General features: G+C 61.5%; 1 protein-coding gene across 1 annotated transcript in view; it reads right to left on the reverse strand.

Annotated features, from left to right (window-relative positions):
- The window catches only part of LOC133355641 (sarcolemmal membrane-associated protein-like), a 36,087-nt gene that overhangs the window by 5,937 nt on the left and 15,179 nt on the right, over positions 1 to 14,971 (reverse strand). Inside the window, 19 exon segments of the mRNA XM_061573010.1 lie at positions 705 to 779; positions 1,683 to 1,787; positions 3,403 to 3,453; positions 3,962 to 4,021; positions 4,619 to 4,681; positions 5,089 to 5,166; positions 5,958 to 6,017; positions 7,330 to 7,392; positions 7,896 to 7,961; positions 8,127 to 8,177; positions 8,503 to 8,559; positions 9,108 to 9,276; positions 9,639 to 9,776; positions 9,965 to 10,105; positions 10,440 to 10,511; positions 10,980 to 11,075; positions 11,760 to 11,822; positions 12,842 to 12,872; positions 14,644 to 14,716. Of these exon segments, the coding sequence (XP_061428994.1) occupies positions 705 to 779; positions 1,683 to 1,787; positions 3,403 to 3,453; positions 3,962 to 4,021; positions 4,619 to 4,681; positions 5,089 to 5,166; positions 5,958 to 6,017; positions 7,330 to 7,392; positions 7,896 to 7,961; positions 8,127 to 8,177; positions 8,503 to 8,559; positions 9,108 to 9,276; positions 9,639 to 9,776; positions 9,965 to 10,105; positions 10,440 to 10,511; positions 10,980 to 11,075; positions 11,760 to 11,822; positions 12,842 to 12,872; positions 14,644 to 14,716 (1,512 nt within the window).

Raw genomic sequence — 14,971 nt, forward strand, 5'->3', positions numbered from 1 at the left:
GGGTGGGTGGCCAGCACCACGCCTGGCCGCCTTTGGCTCCCCAGTGCTCACGTTTACACACTGCACCAGGTACTCATTTAGGGCCGAGTTGACCTAGGGAGAGGCCCGGGACCAGTTCCGATATTTGTTACCGATGTTGGCCGTGAGTGGGAATCGAACTCGAGTCGCCTGGTTCTCAGTGCAGTGCAGCGCTAACCACGACGCCACACACACGGACACACAAAGAAACGTGCAGACACAAAGAAGAAACAGACACAGAGATAGATATACATGCACACACACACGCGTGCAAACACAACAACATTCGCCATTAAGTGGCGGTGCTTTTGCCACGGTGCTTGTGCAGAATAGGTGAACTTTGAGGCCACGTGAAGTGTCGAAGGCTCGCTGGCAGGTTATGGTCCAGACCCAAATGCAATGGGTTGACTGAGATGATTGGTAGATGCACCAACTGTGATCCCCACTGTGCCAACTTAGTACAAACACACGCACGCACCTCCGGTTAGCGTGGTTGGCTACGGTGCGGAAGAAGTTACATATACACACACACACAAACAAAATAGACACAAAATAGACTAAACGGCAGCACTCGCTGAATTCATGCGCCTGTGCGCTGGCCTGGTCATTGTAAAAGGTCATGACCCCCCCCTCCCCACCGTGGCACAGGTGAAGTCACGCAAGTCACACAGGCAGCTAGGACTCACCCTGCAACCTTTGAATCTGCTTGAGGTACCCCTCCACCTTGGCCTTGCTCTCAAGCTGGTCCTTCTCCACGGTGGCTGTGGAACGACGAAGACAGAGCACGTTCACCATTTGTCACCACCGCCACCACCACCGCCACCACCACCGTCTCCGCCACCGTCACCCACCACCGTCACCACCACCGTCACCACCACCGTCTCCGCCACAATCACCGCCACCGTCACCGCCGCCAGCTTTTTTAACCACGACGACGCCGCTCCGTCTCCGCCGTGACGGCACAGCGGTAGAGCGAGCAACGCGCAGTTGGCAGTCGACTCAGCCCATCACCCCTACGGGGTAGATAAAATCAGCAACCAACTGTGTGGGGAAGTCAACAGTGGTTGTACTACGGATAGACCCGCCCCTCCCCCCGCCATAGCAATGAGGAATTTCCATCGCTGGCCCGTGGCTACAAACAGAGGACGAGCAACCCCTTCGGTGCTCGTTTGAGCAGCAGGAGATCGCTCCGAGTTCCTCCGCGGGGGAACGTCCCTTCGGCTGCCACCGTGGCCCAGGCGGACGCCCTCGCGCGTTCCTCTCCGTCCCCAGGCGGACGCGCGCCCCACACACGCCCCACACGCGCCCCACACGCGCCCCACGCGCGCCCCCTCCGCGTTGTCAGCGAGCGCCCGTGAGGAGCGGCGAAGGAGGGGCGTGCGCCGCTGCACGCTACGCATGCATGAACTCGTTTCACACCGTACGCAATCGGAGGTGCGGGGGAAGGATAGCAAACTAAACGCAAAAAAAGCCGTTCGAAAGAAACGGGGTTTCAATCGCCACGACTTAGAAGTTGCCATGGCTCCCAGTGGCGTCCTAATATCGGAAGGAAGAGCGTTCCAGACGGCCGCAGAAGCGCATCCCAAAGCGCTGGATGCGGTGGCCGTCTTTGCTCGACGGCCAGCAGCCAAAAATCCGCCGCCGCCGCGAGGTGCGATCGGTACCCAGCGTCTGCCGCATCTGCTCCTTGCCGGACTGCGCCGCGTCGCGCGCCCGGCTCAGCTCCTCCTGAAGCCGCTCCATCTCCCCGAGGGCGGTGCCCGGCTCCTCTGCGGCGACAAGACGTGGCACTCGGTCAGCGCGCCGTTGCTTTCCTCCCGTCCCTTCAGATTGTCCGAGACGGAGGCCGTCCCCGTTCTACGGGCGAGGTGAAACTTCCCTGCTGCGGACCAAGCCCCTTCCCCCCCCACCCCCCCCGATAGGAATCAGAGATGCGGGGAAGAAGCCGGAGGTGTGGAGGAAGGAATCGGAGATGCGGGGAAAGGAATCGGGATGGGCACGCAGGCCGCTCTGCCAGCCTTGCCCACATCCCAGAGAATCCATGAATACGTGTTTTTAATTGTGTGCACACGTAAGAGATAAAACAATAACGATGCTAGTAGCCCTTTGTGCTGTGCGCACGACATCCTTGGGAGCTCCCTGTACGCGGGGGCAGGACTCGAAGATGCGGGGGAAGGAATCGGAGGGGCGCAGGAAGAAGTCAGAGGTGCGGGGGAATGAATCGGAGATGTGGGGGAATGAATCGGAGGTGCGGGGGAATGAATCAGAGGTGCGGGGGAAGGAATCGGAGGGGCGCAGGAAGAAGTCGGAGATGTGGGGGAAGGAATCGAGGTGCAGGGGAATGAATCGGAGATGTGGGGGAATGAATCGGAGGTGCGGGGGAATGAATCAGAGGTGCGGAGGAAGGAATCAGAGGGGCGCAGGAAGAAGTCGAAATGTGGGGGAAGGAATCGAGGTGCAGGGGAATGAATTGGAGATGTGGGGGAATGAATCGGAGGTGCGGGGGAATGAATCAGAGGTGCGGAGGAAGGAATCAGAGGGGCGCAGGAAGAAGTCGAAATGTGGGGGAAGGAATCGAGGTGCAGGGGAATGAATCGGAGGTGCGGGGGCAGGAGTTTTCGCATGGAGGCGCGGGGAAGCGGCGGTGCGTCCAGAACCGGCGCTACCAGCAATGGGCCAAGCTCTGTGCTCTCGTAGTGGGAAATCTGGCCAACTCCATAAGAGTTTTTTAGGGTTAGATCGCGTAAATATATAAATTTGTCGTTAAAACCCGCCACCACCCGACACAGCCAACCAGTAAGGGTTGTCACGTAAACAGAACGTGGACAATTGACATGTTCTGTTTTTTTTACACGATCTAACCCCAAAAAAAACCTCTTATGGATGACATTGGTCGCGAAAGCCTACGTGTTCAACTAGCCAACTCCATTAACGACGGATTATAAACGAGGGAGAAAACCGGAGTGCCTGGAGAACACCCACGTGTGGAAGGGGGAGAGGCAGCTAACGCTCAATCCCTGTACAGATGGAATTTAACCCACTGGCTGCACTGCCATGGTGCGCCCTGGCAAGCCAGGAGATGACAGCAATGGCCACGTGGAGGGAGGGAGCTTTCCGAGCGGCCGAGCGATCCACCAACCCTCGCTGCTGCTGCCGCCGCCGCTGGGTCACGGTCCACGTGCAGCACCGCGACTCGCGCCCCGCTCAACCGGGGACCACATCGTACAACAACCGTACCGCGCGGAGCAATAACCGCGTGGCAACAATGTGGCAACTGCGTCGTGCCGCGTAGTAACCGTGGGGTCCCACGTGGTAAGCACGTGGCAGCGACACGGTGCCGCGTGGTAGGCCGTGCAGTGCCGCGTGGACTGCCGGGGACGTTACCGGCTATTGGCGCGAGTCTGTCCTGAGGTTCCGTGTCTTCACGTGAAGAACCTAGAGCAGCAGCAGCAGCGGGGTTGGAGACAGAGAGGGAGTCGGTTCTTTCCCTCCCATCGTGCTGTCAAGTGGGGCATGTTGCCCGAAACGTCGCCGATTGTACACGTTTCCTTAAGGCCACAGAGCCTTAAGGAAACGTGGACAGGGAACTCCCACGGATGCCGTGCGCACAGCACAAATGGCTCCGAGCATCGTTATTGTGTTATCTCTTACGTGCGCAGACAATAAAAAACACGTCTTCATTGATTCTCTGGGACGTGGGCAAGGCTGTCGGAGCGGCCTGCGTGTCCATCCCGAGCGGGGCTCTACCCGGCGGGGGGACGGCGCCAAGAGCTGCACAAGGACACCCCCCCCACGCCCCACCGGGGTGAGTTCGGTGGCGGCGGTCACGTGCAGTGAGAGCGGGATGGGAGGGGGCGGGAGGGGCGGGAGGGGCCGGGGGGAAGGAACGGGGTCCCGGCCGGCACTCGGAGCGGCCGCTTGGGACGGCGCAGGCGCAACTCACTTGAGCAGCTGGACACGGTGTCCTCCTCGCAGGCGGCGGCCTCGCGCTCCTCCAGTCGCCCTGCCGAGCGGCAACGGCGGCGTTCAACACCGCTCAACGCCGCTCAACGCCGCTCAACGCCGCTCAACGCCGCTCAACGCCGCTCAACGCCGCTCGTACGCACGGAAAGATCCTCCCCCCGGCACAGGCCGCGCACCCCGGCGGTGCCGTTAATGCGAGCGGCGCCTCCCAAGGCTGCCACGCCGTGGGGCGGTCCAGCCGACGCCACGCCCGGCCACCTTTGTCTCCCCAGTGCTGGTGTTTGCACACCGCCAGAGCCGCAGAGGCGGATCTCTCGAGGGAGAGTCCCCGAGAGCGACACAACTCGCTGGCTGGGCTCACGCTGGGTCATATATACTTTACGTTAATCGTGACCCCCGCTGCAGGCTGATAAACAGAGAGACAGACGGACTTGACAGATGACGGATAGATGGATAGACAGACAGATGGACGGACACAGACAGATGGACACAGATGGATGGACACAGACAGACGGATGGATATAGAGGGACAGTTGGCTGACAGATAGATGGATAGACAGACGAACGGACGGAGCGACAGACAGAGCTAAGCAACGAACGCCGTCACCTTCGTTGTGAGACGCGACCAAGGCCTCACCTTTGAGGCTCTGGATCTCCGAGTTGGCTTGGCACAGCTGCTGTCTCGTGTGGCCGAGCTCCTCTGCGGGTAAGAAAAAACAAAACAATCAACGCCACGGGGAACACGTCGGACACGGGGTCGGCGGAGCACACAAAGATCATCGATCGCACTGCGACTGTTTCGACGAGGCGGTGCCTTGGTAACGAGGCGGGACAGCAAAGGGGAGGTTGGCCTCTTCGCGTGTGCGCGCTCATTCTAAATGTGGAGTGAGAAACCGGAAGACCCGGAGAAAAAAATCCACGCGACCACGGGGAGAACACGCAACCTACAAATACACAGTTGGCGTCAGGCTCGGGATCGAACCCACGACCTCCTGTATACCAGGCGAGGGAGTTAACATCTCGCCACCCTACGTCACTCCACTGCTGGATGAGGGCCTCCCCACACATCGCCACACCGGTCAGCGCGGGCTGGCGGACGAGGCTCACCTCTCAGGGTCTCCACGGCTGCCGACTGGTCATTGGAGTGTGGCTCAGCTCCTGGGGTGCCCGGCTCTGAGCAGACTCCTGTGACGCAGCCACGCACGGCTCATCAGGGTGGGGTTGGGGGGGGGGGCAAGGTGCTACTCGGAAATGCGCCATTGACAGAGCTGGCTCACCTGAGATAAGATCTGCACTACCGGTGGGTCTGGCTCACCTGAGATTAGATCTGCACTACCGGTAGGCCTGGCTCATCTGAGCTAAGAGCAGCGCTACCAGTGGGCCTGGCTCACCTGAGATAAGGGCTGGGCTACCAGTAGGCCTGACTCACCTGGGCTACCAGTAGGCCTGACTCACCTGGGGCTCAGCCAATCCCCCGAGTGGCCTCCCAAAGATAACCAGTGCTCAGGAGTTAACGATGTTGCTTCGTTTGGGTTTTATTTCCAGACATGTAGACGTCGGTGCAGATTACTGTAGTGACATTCGTTTAATCGTTCTATTTTATTATCATCATCAACCCTGATCTATCTGCCGCTGGATGAAGGCCCCCCCCTCCCCCCCAACAAGCTGTTGACATCTCACGGAATTGCAGTGCCAGCGATCCACCTCGCACCTGCGCGAGAGCCGATCCCATCGCTCCACCTCCACGGTGGACGCCCCCATCGGGCGCGTCCCACACTGCCTCGGCCGTGTATCCCCAATCCCTTCCCTCACCTTCACCTCACCCCTGCCTTCCCCCTCGCCTTGTCCCCCGGCCCCCTCCCCCAACACAAATAACGTTGCGGCCATTCCCACTCCCATTGGGCCCACAACAAATGCCGAGTTGGTGGCAGCGGTGTCTTTGCGGCGCGACAGCGACGCCCAGCGGTAGCTCTCACCGTCCTGGGTGGACGGGACCAGCTTCCTCTGTGCGGCCTCCACCAGGGCCCTCAGCTTGGCTGGGCGGGCACAGGCGGCGGTGCACGCAGACGCACGCACGCAGACGCACGCACGCAGACACATGCATGCAGACGCACGCACGCAGACGCACGCACCCAGACGCGCCCACCCAGACACGCCCACGCATGCAGACACACGCACGCAGACACACGCACGCAGACACACGCACGCAGACGCACGCACGCAGACGCACGCACCCAGACACACGCACCCAGACACACGCACGCAGACGCACGCACGCAGACGCACGCACGCAGACGCACGCACGCAGACGCACGCACCCAGACACGCCCACGCATGCAGACACACGCACGCAGACACACGCACGCAGACACACGCACGCAGACACACGCACCCAGACACACGCACACAAACAAAGATAAAGATCCCCTTAACAGACTGTAGGGGCCAGTGCTGTTAGCGAGCACCTATGAAGGCCGGAACGGTACACGAGGGGGTGGGTGGCCAGCACCACGCCCGACCGCCTTTGTCTCCCCTGTGGCGATGTTTACACACCACACCAGGTACTCATTTGAGGCTGAGTCGACCTAGGGGAGGCCCGGGACCGGTTCAGATAATCGTCACTGGTGTTGGCCGTGAGCGAGAATCGAACCCATGTCGCCGGGTTCATAGCGCAGCGCGCTAATCGCTACACTATCGCTCCCCACTACAAACAAAGACACACACGCACACACACGCATCCCTGAAGCAGGCATAACACGGACCGGTTTCAACTTCTCTCCGTGTCTCCTCATCAGCAGTGGATTGACCGTGACTGATGATGACCATGCAGCAATTGGTGACTACCGGTCTTCCTCGGCGCACTGCGGCCTCTTAACACCGCTGCTGGACGACCTCCGTCCTCAGACGCGGGGATTCCGTCTCGACGCACGACGAGCCGTGGGTGGGAGTTGCGTAGCCAGCGTCGCGGCGCTCAGTCTTCGTTGGCGTCCACTCACAATCGTCGTCATCGTCACTCTCGTCCATTCACCGCCGTGCCACCGCGCTCTTACAGAAACTTCCTCGGCAAGCGTTTTCCCTGACCGATGTCGCGAAACGAGGCTCACGCCGACCGGCGCCACTCGGCTGCGGAGTCGGCGTGCGGCGGCGGTCATTAAGGCTCGCTTCAAAAACTCAAACTCTTCAAAGTTACCTTTCCCAGAGTGGGGGGCGAGGGGAGGGAGGATGGGCGGGGGGTGGGTCCACGTGGGGGCACGCGGGGTTCGCAACGTGGACGACGGGAGGAGTGGGGCGGGCGCGAGGTCACGGAGAGGCGCGGCGCCGGCGGTCGCGGCGCGCGCACACACGAACCTTGCAGGTCGTTCATCTCCGCCTCCATCGAAGGGTTCGAGTCGTTGGAGATTCCCAGCTTCACTGCAACGGGCACAGAGCGAACACGGCGTCACCCCGCGAGCCTCGCGCAACACGGGCAACTCGGGCAACTCGCGCAACCCGATGACGAGTGGCCAGCGACACGAGAGCGACGAGGGAGGCGACTGACCGCCGGTGAGCGGGTGACCGGAGTGAACCGGTGAGTGCCACACCGTGTAACGGACCGTGTAACTGCTTTTCGCCGAGTGCCGGGCACGGTGAAGGGAGCATTTAGGGGGGAGGCCGCTTTTAGGGGCATTGTTTGGGAGCCAAAGTCAAAGGGCCCCACTGCTCAAAAGAACACTGGCACATTGGGTGCTCCGTTTCCAGCGCTGCGGATTGAGCGGCGGAAATTCCACATTCCTATGGAGGGGGGGGGGGGGGGGAACCAATTTGGCGCATTCGTGGCGATTAGGCGGTTAGACAATGGGGGGGGTTGCGCTACGGAGAGTCGGGCCGGTGGAGCGCGAGGGTGTGAAGTCCGGAGTGCGGTGACGGGCGCTTACTCTGATGCTGTACGATCTGCTGCACCAGCTCCGTGAAGGAGTCCACGCCGGGTGGTGCTACGTGCTCTACACACGCGCACACACAACACACGCACAAAGAAAAAGACCCCCCCCCTTTAGCCTTAACAGACTGTTGGGGCAAGTGCTGTTAGCATACGCACACGCGGGCACACGTGAGATAGTGGGGTACGGGTGAGCCCCGGGTGCGGTTGAGCGCGGGGTGCCGCTCACCTTCGTCGATGCTGCCGTTGATTTTGGAGGAGAGGTCGTCCACCCGGTCGTCTATGAGGCAAGGGGGGAGGGGAGGAGGGCAGACAATCGGCCTCCGCACCTCTGAAGTAGGTAGCTGCCTATGTGTCGTGGGAAGCGTCAAGGGTTGGTGTGGCAGCTGCCCGCGTGAAGTTGAATTGGCAGCTGCCTATTTGAAGTGGGAAGTGGCAACGTTTTATTGCTGCTCTCCGGCGTCAGCCCTTCGTCACCAAGTGTGTGTGGTGCATGGCGAGGGTGATGGAAGTGTCACCTCGCCCCGCACATAGGGCGGGTCGAGCTGTTTGTAGCACGCGTGTGCGTGCGTGCGACACGCGTGGCGGTGAGTGTCGCTACTCACCGAGCGAGGCGCTCTCCTCCTTCAGGCTGCTCTTCTCCTGGATCTGCTCCAGTCGCGCTGAAACCAAACAGAGCTGCGAGTCAAGGGCGATGCAGTCCTTAGAACACTATATCCCGGACCCTATATCCCTTGCCCTATATCCCTTGCCCTATATCCTGGACCCCATGTCCCCTCGCCCTATAACACAAGAAATCCCGAACCATAACCCCAACCAGCGCACCAGTCACTCCGTCGCCAGGTGGCCATTCCAATACCCTACACCTATAACCCAAGCCAAAGTCACTAAAACAAATTTAAGTTAATAAAAAGAATAAAAATAAAATAATAAAAACAAAAAAACACTAATAGACTGTAATGTATAAACTGCCAGCACATTCACTCCGATTAACAACCAGGCTACAGTCTACATTAGTGTTTTTATTATTATTATTTTTATTCACTTATTTTTTTCTATCTCCGTGACTTTACCGAAAGAACCAAAGAATATGAATTCCTGCAGTCACGAAAGTTAAGTAAAAATTTAACCAAATCACTGATAAAAAGCCTTCCCCCACCGTCTCTACCCCCACGCCGAGTTGACCGTGTGGCGTAGGCGGTGGCGTTACCCTTGACGGAGGCGAGCTGCTGGCGCGTGAAGTCGTTGTCGGCGGTGAGGGCCTCGACGCGGGCCTGCAGGGCGCTCTCCTTCTGCTCCAGCTCCTCCAGCTGGGCCTGCAGCTCGCGCCGTTCCTCGCCGCCCCGCGCCACCGCCTCCTCCTGCCGCTCCTCCGACACCTGAGGTGGGGTGGGGGGGCGGCGACGTCGTCGTCGTCACGGCGAGGTTCGCGGCGCAGAGAAACCGTTCGTCGCACGGAATGGATTGCACCTCCGCCTCTCCCCGCCGTGGGTGGACGTAACGGCGTTCCGACCGCACCGGACGGTGGTGGGAACTGCCGGGATGGAGAGCGCCGCTCGGCTCCCTGTCAGCCGCCAACGTCCGGGATCGCGGCTCAACTCGCGCATTCGCCCGCGTTTTACCGTCTCTCCCTCCCGGTCGCGGCGACGGCGCCGGCGGGAACGGGGGCAGAGTGCGCCGCGCCGCGAGAGGCCGCGGCGGTGCCGCCTTGCGCGCGTGCGTGTGCCGAGAAGTCGCGTACCCGGAGTTTTTCCGTGAGCTCCTTGACGCTCTCCTGGGCGTCCGTGTGGCACCGGGCGATGTCGAGCACCTCCTCCTGGGACTTCTCGAACATCTCCTTGAGGTGCGAGCACTCGTCCTCCGTGTTGCTCAGCGCCCTCTGCGCGCGCAGGCGACCGCGGGGACAGAGAGGGGCGCACGCTCAGGGGGGGCCTTCGGGGGTGTGGGGGGGGGGACCGCGATCGCTCCGACTCTCTCGCGGACTCGGACCGTCGCTCCGTCACGTCGCCGGCGGCACGGCGTGTCGAGCCGGCGCACGGCGATCGCGCTCGAGGCCGGGCCCCCCACCTCGACGTCGGAGAGCTTGCGCACCACCTCCAGCTTCTCCTGCAGCACGCGGCGCAGTGACTCCTTCGCCGTCGTCTCGTAGCTCAGCTTGTCCTCCAGCAGCGACGTCAGCTCCTTGCGCAGGGACTCCTCCGTCTGGTTCTGCGGTCGTCGCGGGGACGGCCAGAGGGGCGCAGGGGTCGGGGCGAGGGGGACGGCAACGTCAGCATGGTCGGCAAGCTCGCACGGGGTCACCCTTACTTTACCGTGCTACCCGAGTAACTCTCGCCATCATCACTATCGCCAACCCTTGGGTCTCTGCCGCTCCCCTTCCCAGTGCCACCGACACGTGCGGCGGGGAGCGACGCTACTCGCCAAACCGATTCCCGCTGTTGTCTGGCGGCGCTCGCTCCACCCTCTCACTTTCCCACCGCTGCCGTGCCGCCACCACGGAGCGGGGTGAGAGGGGGGGGCGTGCGAGTGCAGGAGGAGGTACCTTGGCGTGCGCTTGCAGCTGACTCTCCAGGACCTCCAACCTGGACAGCAGCCGATCCTCGTCCATCAGCGCCTGCCGAGCGGTAACAGGGACGGCGCGCGGGGGTCATCGTCTCCGCACCTCCCACCCCACGGTCATCCCCACAGTGTCCGCGTGTACACTCCAGTGTGCCCGTGGGCCCCAGTGTGCCCGTGGGTCCGTGCGTGTGTGTTTCCACGTGCTCGTGCATTTGGGAACCCGCGTTCGTGCGCGTGTGTGCCTGCGCGTGTGTGCCTTCGACACTTCACGTGGCCTCGCAGTGCACCGCGGCTGGCACAAGTGCCGTAGTAGTAGCGAGTGGCGGTGGTTGTTGTTGTTGTGCGTGTGTGCACCTGTGCACGTGCGTGCTCCCGCGTTCCCGTATGTGCGGTCTTGTGTGATGCTGTGTGTGCGTAGATCTCTGCGGTCCAGTGCGTATCAATGCCCTGTGTCTGTGTGTACATGTGCGTGTTCCCGTGCGTGCCAACATATGTCCACGTGTCCGTCTGTGTGTCAGCTGACCTGCCAGCTGCTCTCGGATGCCTCCTGGGTGCTGGCCAGGATGCGCTGCAGCGTTGCCAGCTTCTGCTCCAGCATCTGCTCCCTGTGGAGGGCCTCCTGCACCAACACAACCACCACCAATCACCACCACCAAACACCACAAGCACCACAACCAGCACCATCATCACCACCACTACCACTGCCAGAGTGCTGCAATGGGCAGCAGAGGTCGCCGGGTCCATCTCCCGGCGTGGAAGATGAAGCGATGGGGCAAAATTGATAAACCGCCCCCCCCCACCCCCAGCCCCCAACCACCTGTCCCATCCAGCTGTGTAAACGGCTTCACCAGAGTTATGTTATCAGCAGGTCGCCTGCGGAGTAGCCCAATGAATGTTCCGCGGGGCGTTCCAGAGCTCGCTCGCGTGCAGGAGGCCCCCCTTGCCCCCTCCTCCCCCCCTCCGTAGCGCCGCTACCCTGACCATCGCGAGCATTACGACATCGTCGCCATCTCCATCTTACATCCCCTTTGTAAAGTCCGCAGCTGGATGAAGGCCACCGCAAGCCTTGCAGGTCATCGCGGTTGATCGACGGTGCCTCACCGCACTAGTCAGCACGGTGAGGCGGAGGGCGGCCCCCGGACCGATTCGGTCACCGCTCGCCACCGACGATACGCGCGGCTGGAAGTCGAACCCAGGATGTCTGGTTTGCGGCGCGGCGTGCTAACCGCTGCACCACCGTTCCCTCGCGTTACGGCGCGCGCACACGCAGACGCACGGCGGTGGTTGCGGCCGCGTCCCTTACCTTGAGGCACTGCGAAATCTGGTAGAGCTCTTGGGAGTAGGCATTGGCTTGCGACGCAGAGACCTGGAGAGGCACGGCAACGAAACTCAGAATCGTTCGGAGTAGGCCAAACATCCTGATGTAGGCCAACAGAGCTAGGGCAAAGCGTTGGCAGCACCGGATCTGGCTGCCTTCCCGCTTCGTCTGCGATTTCCCTCGAGCCTCCACGTCAAACGCCGCGCACCGTAACAAAAATCGCACGGCGCGCTCTCGCGTGCGTCGTGCGTGACACCGGGTACACGCAGGACACGTGGGCCCACCATGGGTGACCCCTGAGCTGCTCAGTCTTAGTTGCGGCTGTTGCTGAGCCCTGGTAACGAGGCACCCCTCCCGGGCTGTGCAGCAGGGTTGCTCCCCCTCTCCCCCTCTCAATCTCTCACACCGACGTTGCCCTCTGCCCTCCACCGCCTCCCCCAAAATCGATTGCACTGGAGACGCGGGGCGGAGCGGCTTCCAGCCGCGTGCCGCCCGCTCCGTGCCCGGCTCCCGGCGCCGCTTGGCACGAACCCAAGGCCCCGGCGCCGCCGCCGCTCGCGAAGTAGCAAGAGCTCCGCCGCCTGCGCCGCAGCGCAGCAGCCGGTCCAACGTAACCGCAACGACACCGGCCTAGCCGGAAATGCCCCTCTCGAGCCTCAGTGTTGCTGCTGTTGTGTCGGCACGATTGATCAATTCCATTTAAAATGGCGTTTAGTTTCCTGTGCGAGTAAACCTGACAGGCCGGAGATAGCCCACCAAACACAGCAGGAGATAACACTCAAACCCCGCACAGATGGATTCACAAACCGACCTATTCTGCGCTGCCACCTTCCGAGCCCCATCCCACAGCCAGGCACGTGTGGGAGTTATCTCTACGCGATCACCACAGCCGGCCCCGGCACGGGCGCGGTCACCCCGGTGTCACCCGCGCTCCCCGCGGAGCATCAGGTGACGTGAGGCAGCCTACGCGGGGGCGGCCCAGCGGCCTCCACTTCCTGCCGGCAGCCGGCCGCGGAAACGCGAGCAAAACAAATGAACGCAACGCGCGCGGCCTTGGGAGCGCTCACCTTTTCCAGCGTCATCGCGGAGACCGATACCCTGCACAGAGAGACACACGGGGGGGGGGGTGGGCGGGGGGGGGGGGGGTCGGGACGGGGGGACACGCGGACAGAGAGACAACGCTGCGTCAAGTCCCGCCGCGACGCCGGCACGGCCGTGGCGTTTACAGTTTTCACCGAGTCTCCGCGCCCCCTTCCCCTGGGCGACGCGCGATCTTTCAACTGCGCGCGGGCCAAATCTCGATCTTCGGGTTTGCTCGGTTCCCGCGAGCGAGCCGCGTCAGCGCCGCGGAATGCGCGCCGCTTGTTTACGCGCGCGGCAATTTTGCCGACGGGAGGTCAAGGTGCGCGGTGGGCGGGCGAGGCAGCCAGGTACGGGGGCCAGGCCGGGCGGCTCCCGCCGCCGCGATCGGCTGGGCTGCCAAGTTGTGGAAGTCGAGGTGAGCTCGAGGGCTACGCGGTGAGCGGGGGGCGGGGGACCGGAGGCAGCCCCAAGCCAACAGAGCAGAACCCCGCAACTCGCAACCAATCTGTTCTTTACCACGACCCACGTAATAGGGTGCTATACATTTCCAAACATCCTGATGTAGGCCAACAGAGCTAGGGCAAAGCGTTGGCAGCACCGGATCTGGCTGCCTTCCCGCTTCGTCTGCGATTTCCCTCGAGCCTCCACGTCAAACGCCGCGCACCGTGAGCTTCTGAAAAAGAAGCTAATATAGCTCAGTGGGCTTTACCTGATAAGATAAAAATAGTCGAGTTTCATTTATATTTTTGTGATTTGTTTACCTTTCTTATACATTGCACACTCCTATCCGTGTTTTTTGTATTGTATGTTCTGACCCCTTCCCCCTCAACTGTAAACTCATCGAATTCCTCCAAGATAAAAAAAATCAATATTCTGCTCCTGATCTGGCAATTCACCAGCACCAATTCAGGTGAGCCTCACTCTTCTGAATCTCAAAACCCATCTCACAGTTTTGCTTCCGGTGAAACCAGTGAAGATCCACTCCCAGAATGCCACGTGGTCGCCGATGGGAAGTACGCTTTTGTTTAAAACGTTTTGTGTGGGTAGACGACTCCGGGACGACGGGGGACGTTGTTTACGTCGGGGTTATTATTGGCATCTGGAGCCAGGGGGCGTTCTGGGGCTCGCTGATCGTCACACGGGGGGCGTCTCTTGTAGGGGTGGGCGATCTTGTTAAAGGGCTCGGTTATTGCTTCACGGGCCGGCTTTATTCAAGGCGTTGGGCGCGCGCGCGAGTGGAGCGGTGGCGCAGCGGTTAGCGCACTCGCACCGCTTTAAACATGGCGACGCAAGGTCAATTTTCGGTCACGGACAAAATCAATATTCGAGCGACACCGACACACCGGCTCCCCGTTCACCGACCCGCACTGATCAGCACGGTGAAGTACAGCCAACCAACAACCCCCGTGAGTGGCCCAGCGTGAGAGGATGCCTTAATGAAGCGCTCGTTATAATTAGAGAGAGCGGGAGCGATACGGCCACAGAAGTAACTGCACCCCCGCCCCCGCCTCCAACGCCTCCCCCCAGAGTTCTAGCAATGCACAGGACTCCCCGGTGGAGGGAGGGGGGGGCAATCACCGCTCCCCTAAGGCACGAGCCCGGTGGGAGGCGGCGGGGGGGGGGCGTCCAGATAGCTCAGCGTCCCCACCCCGGGCCGGTTTCTATTTGAGTAGGAACCACCACCCCCCCACCTCCCTCCCCCCCAGGACGCAGAGCGGCGCCGCAAGCGAGCGGAACCACGCGGCACAGGCAACGTGCGCGGTCGGGGCGGTGGCGCGTCACGCACTCGGTTCTCCTCCGCGTCTCCGCGCCGTCCGGCAGGAACAGCTTCACGGCCGAGATGATGCAGCTGTGCGTCACTGCAGCCACACACAAAGACAAAGATGCCCCCCGTGTGGCCTCAGCGGAGCGCGTGGCCAAGTGCCACACCTCGGCGAGCACCTGGGAAGGCCGACGACAGCGCACGAGGGGCTCAAGTGGCCAGCACCGTGCCTGGCCGCCCTTGTGTCCCCAATGCTGGCCAGGTACTTGTGTAAGGCTGAATCGACTGAGAGGAGGCCCAAAATTGGTTGAGATATGAGTCGCTGATGTTATGCTGCAGTGTGGATACTGCG

This window comes from Lethenteron reissneri, chromosome 51 (genome assembly GCF_015708825.2).
Source record: "Lethenteron reissneri isolate LAM-NWPU_2019-01 chromosome 51, ASM1570882v1, whole genome shotgun sequence".
NCBI lineage: Eukaryota > Metazoa > Chordata > Hyperoartia > Petromyzontiformes > Petromyzontidae > Lethenteron > Lethenteron reissneri.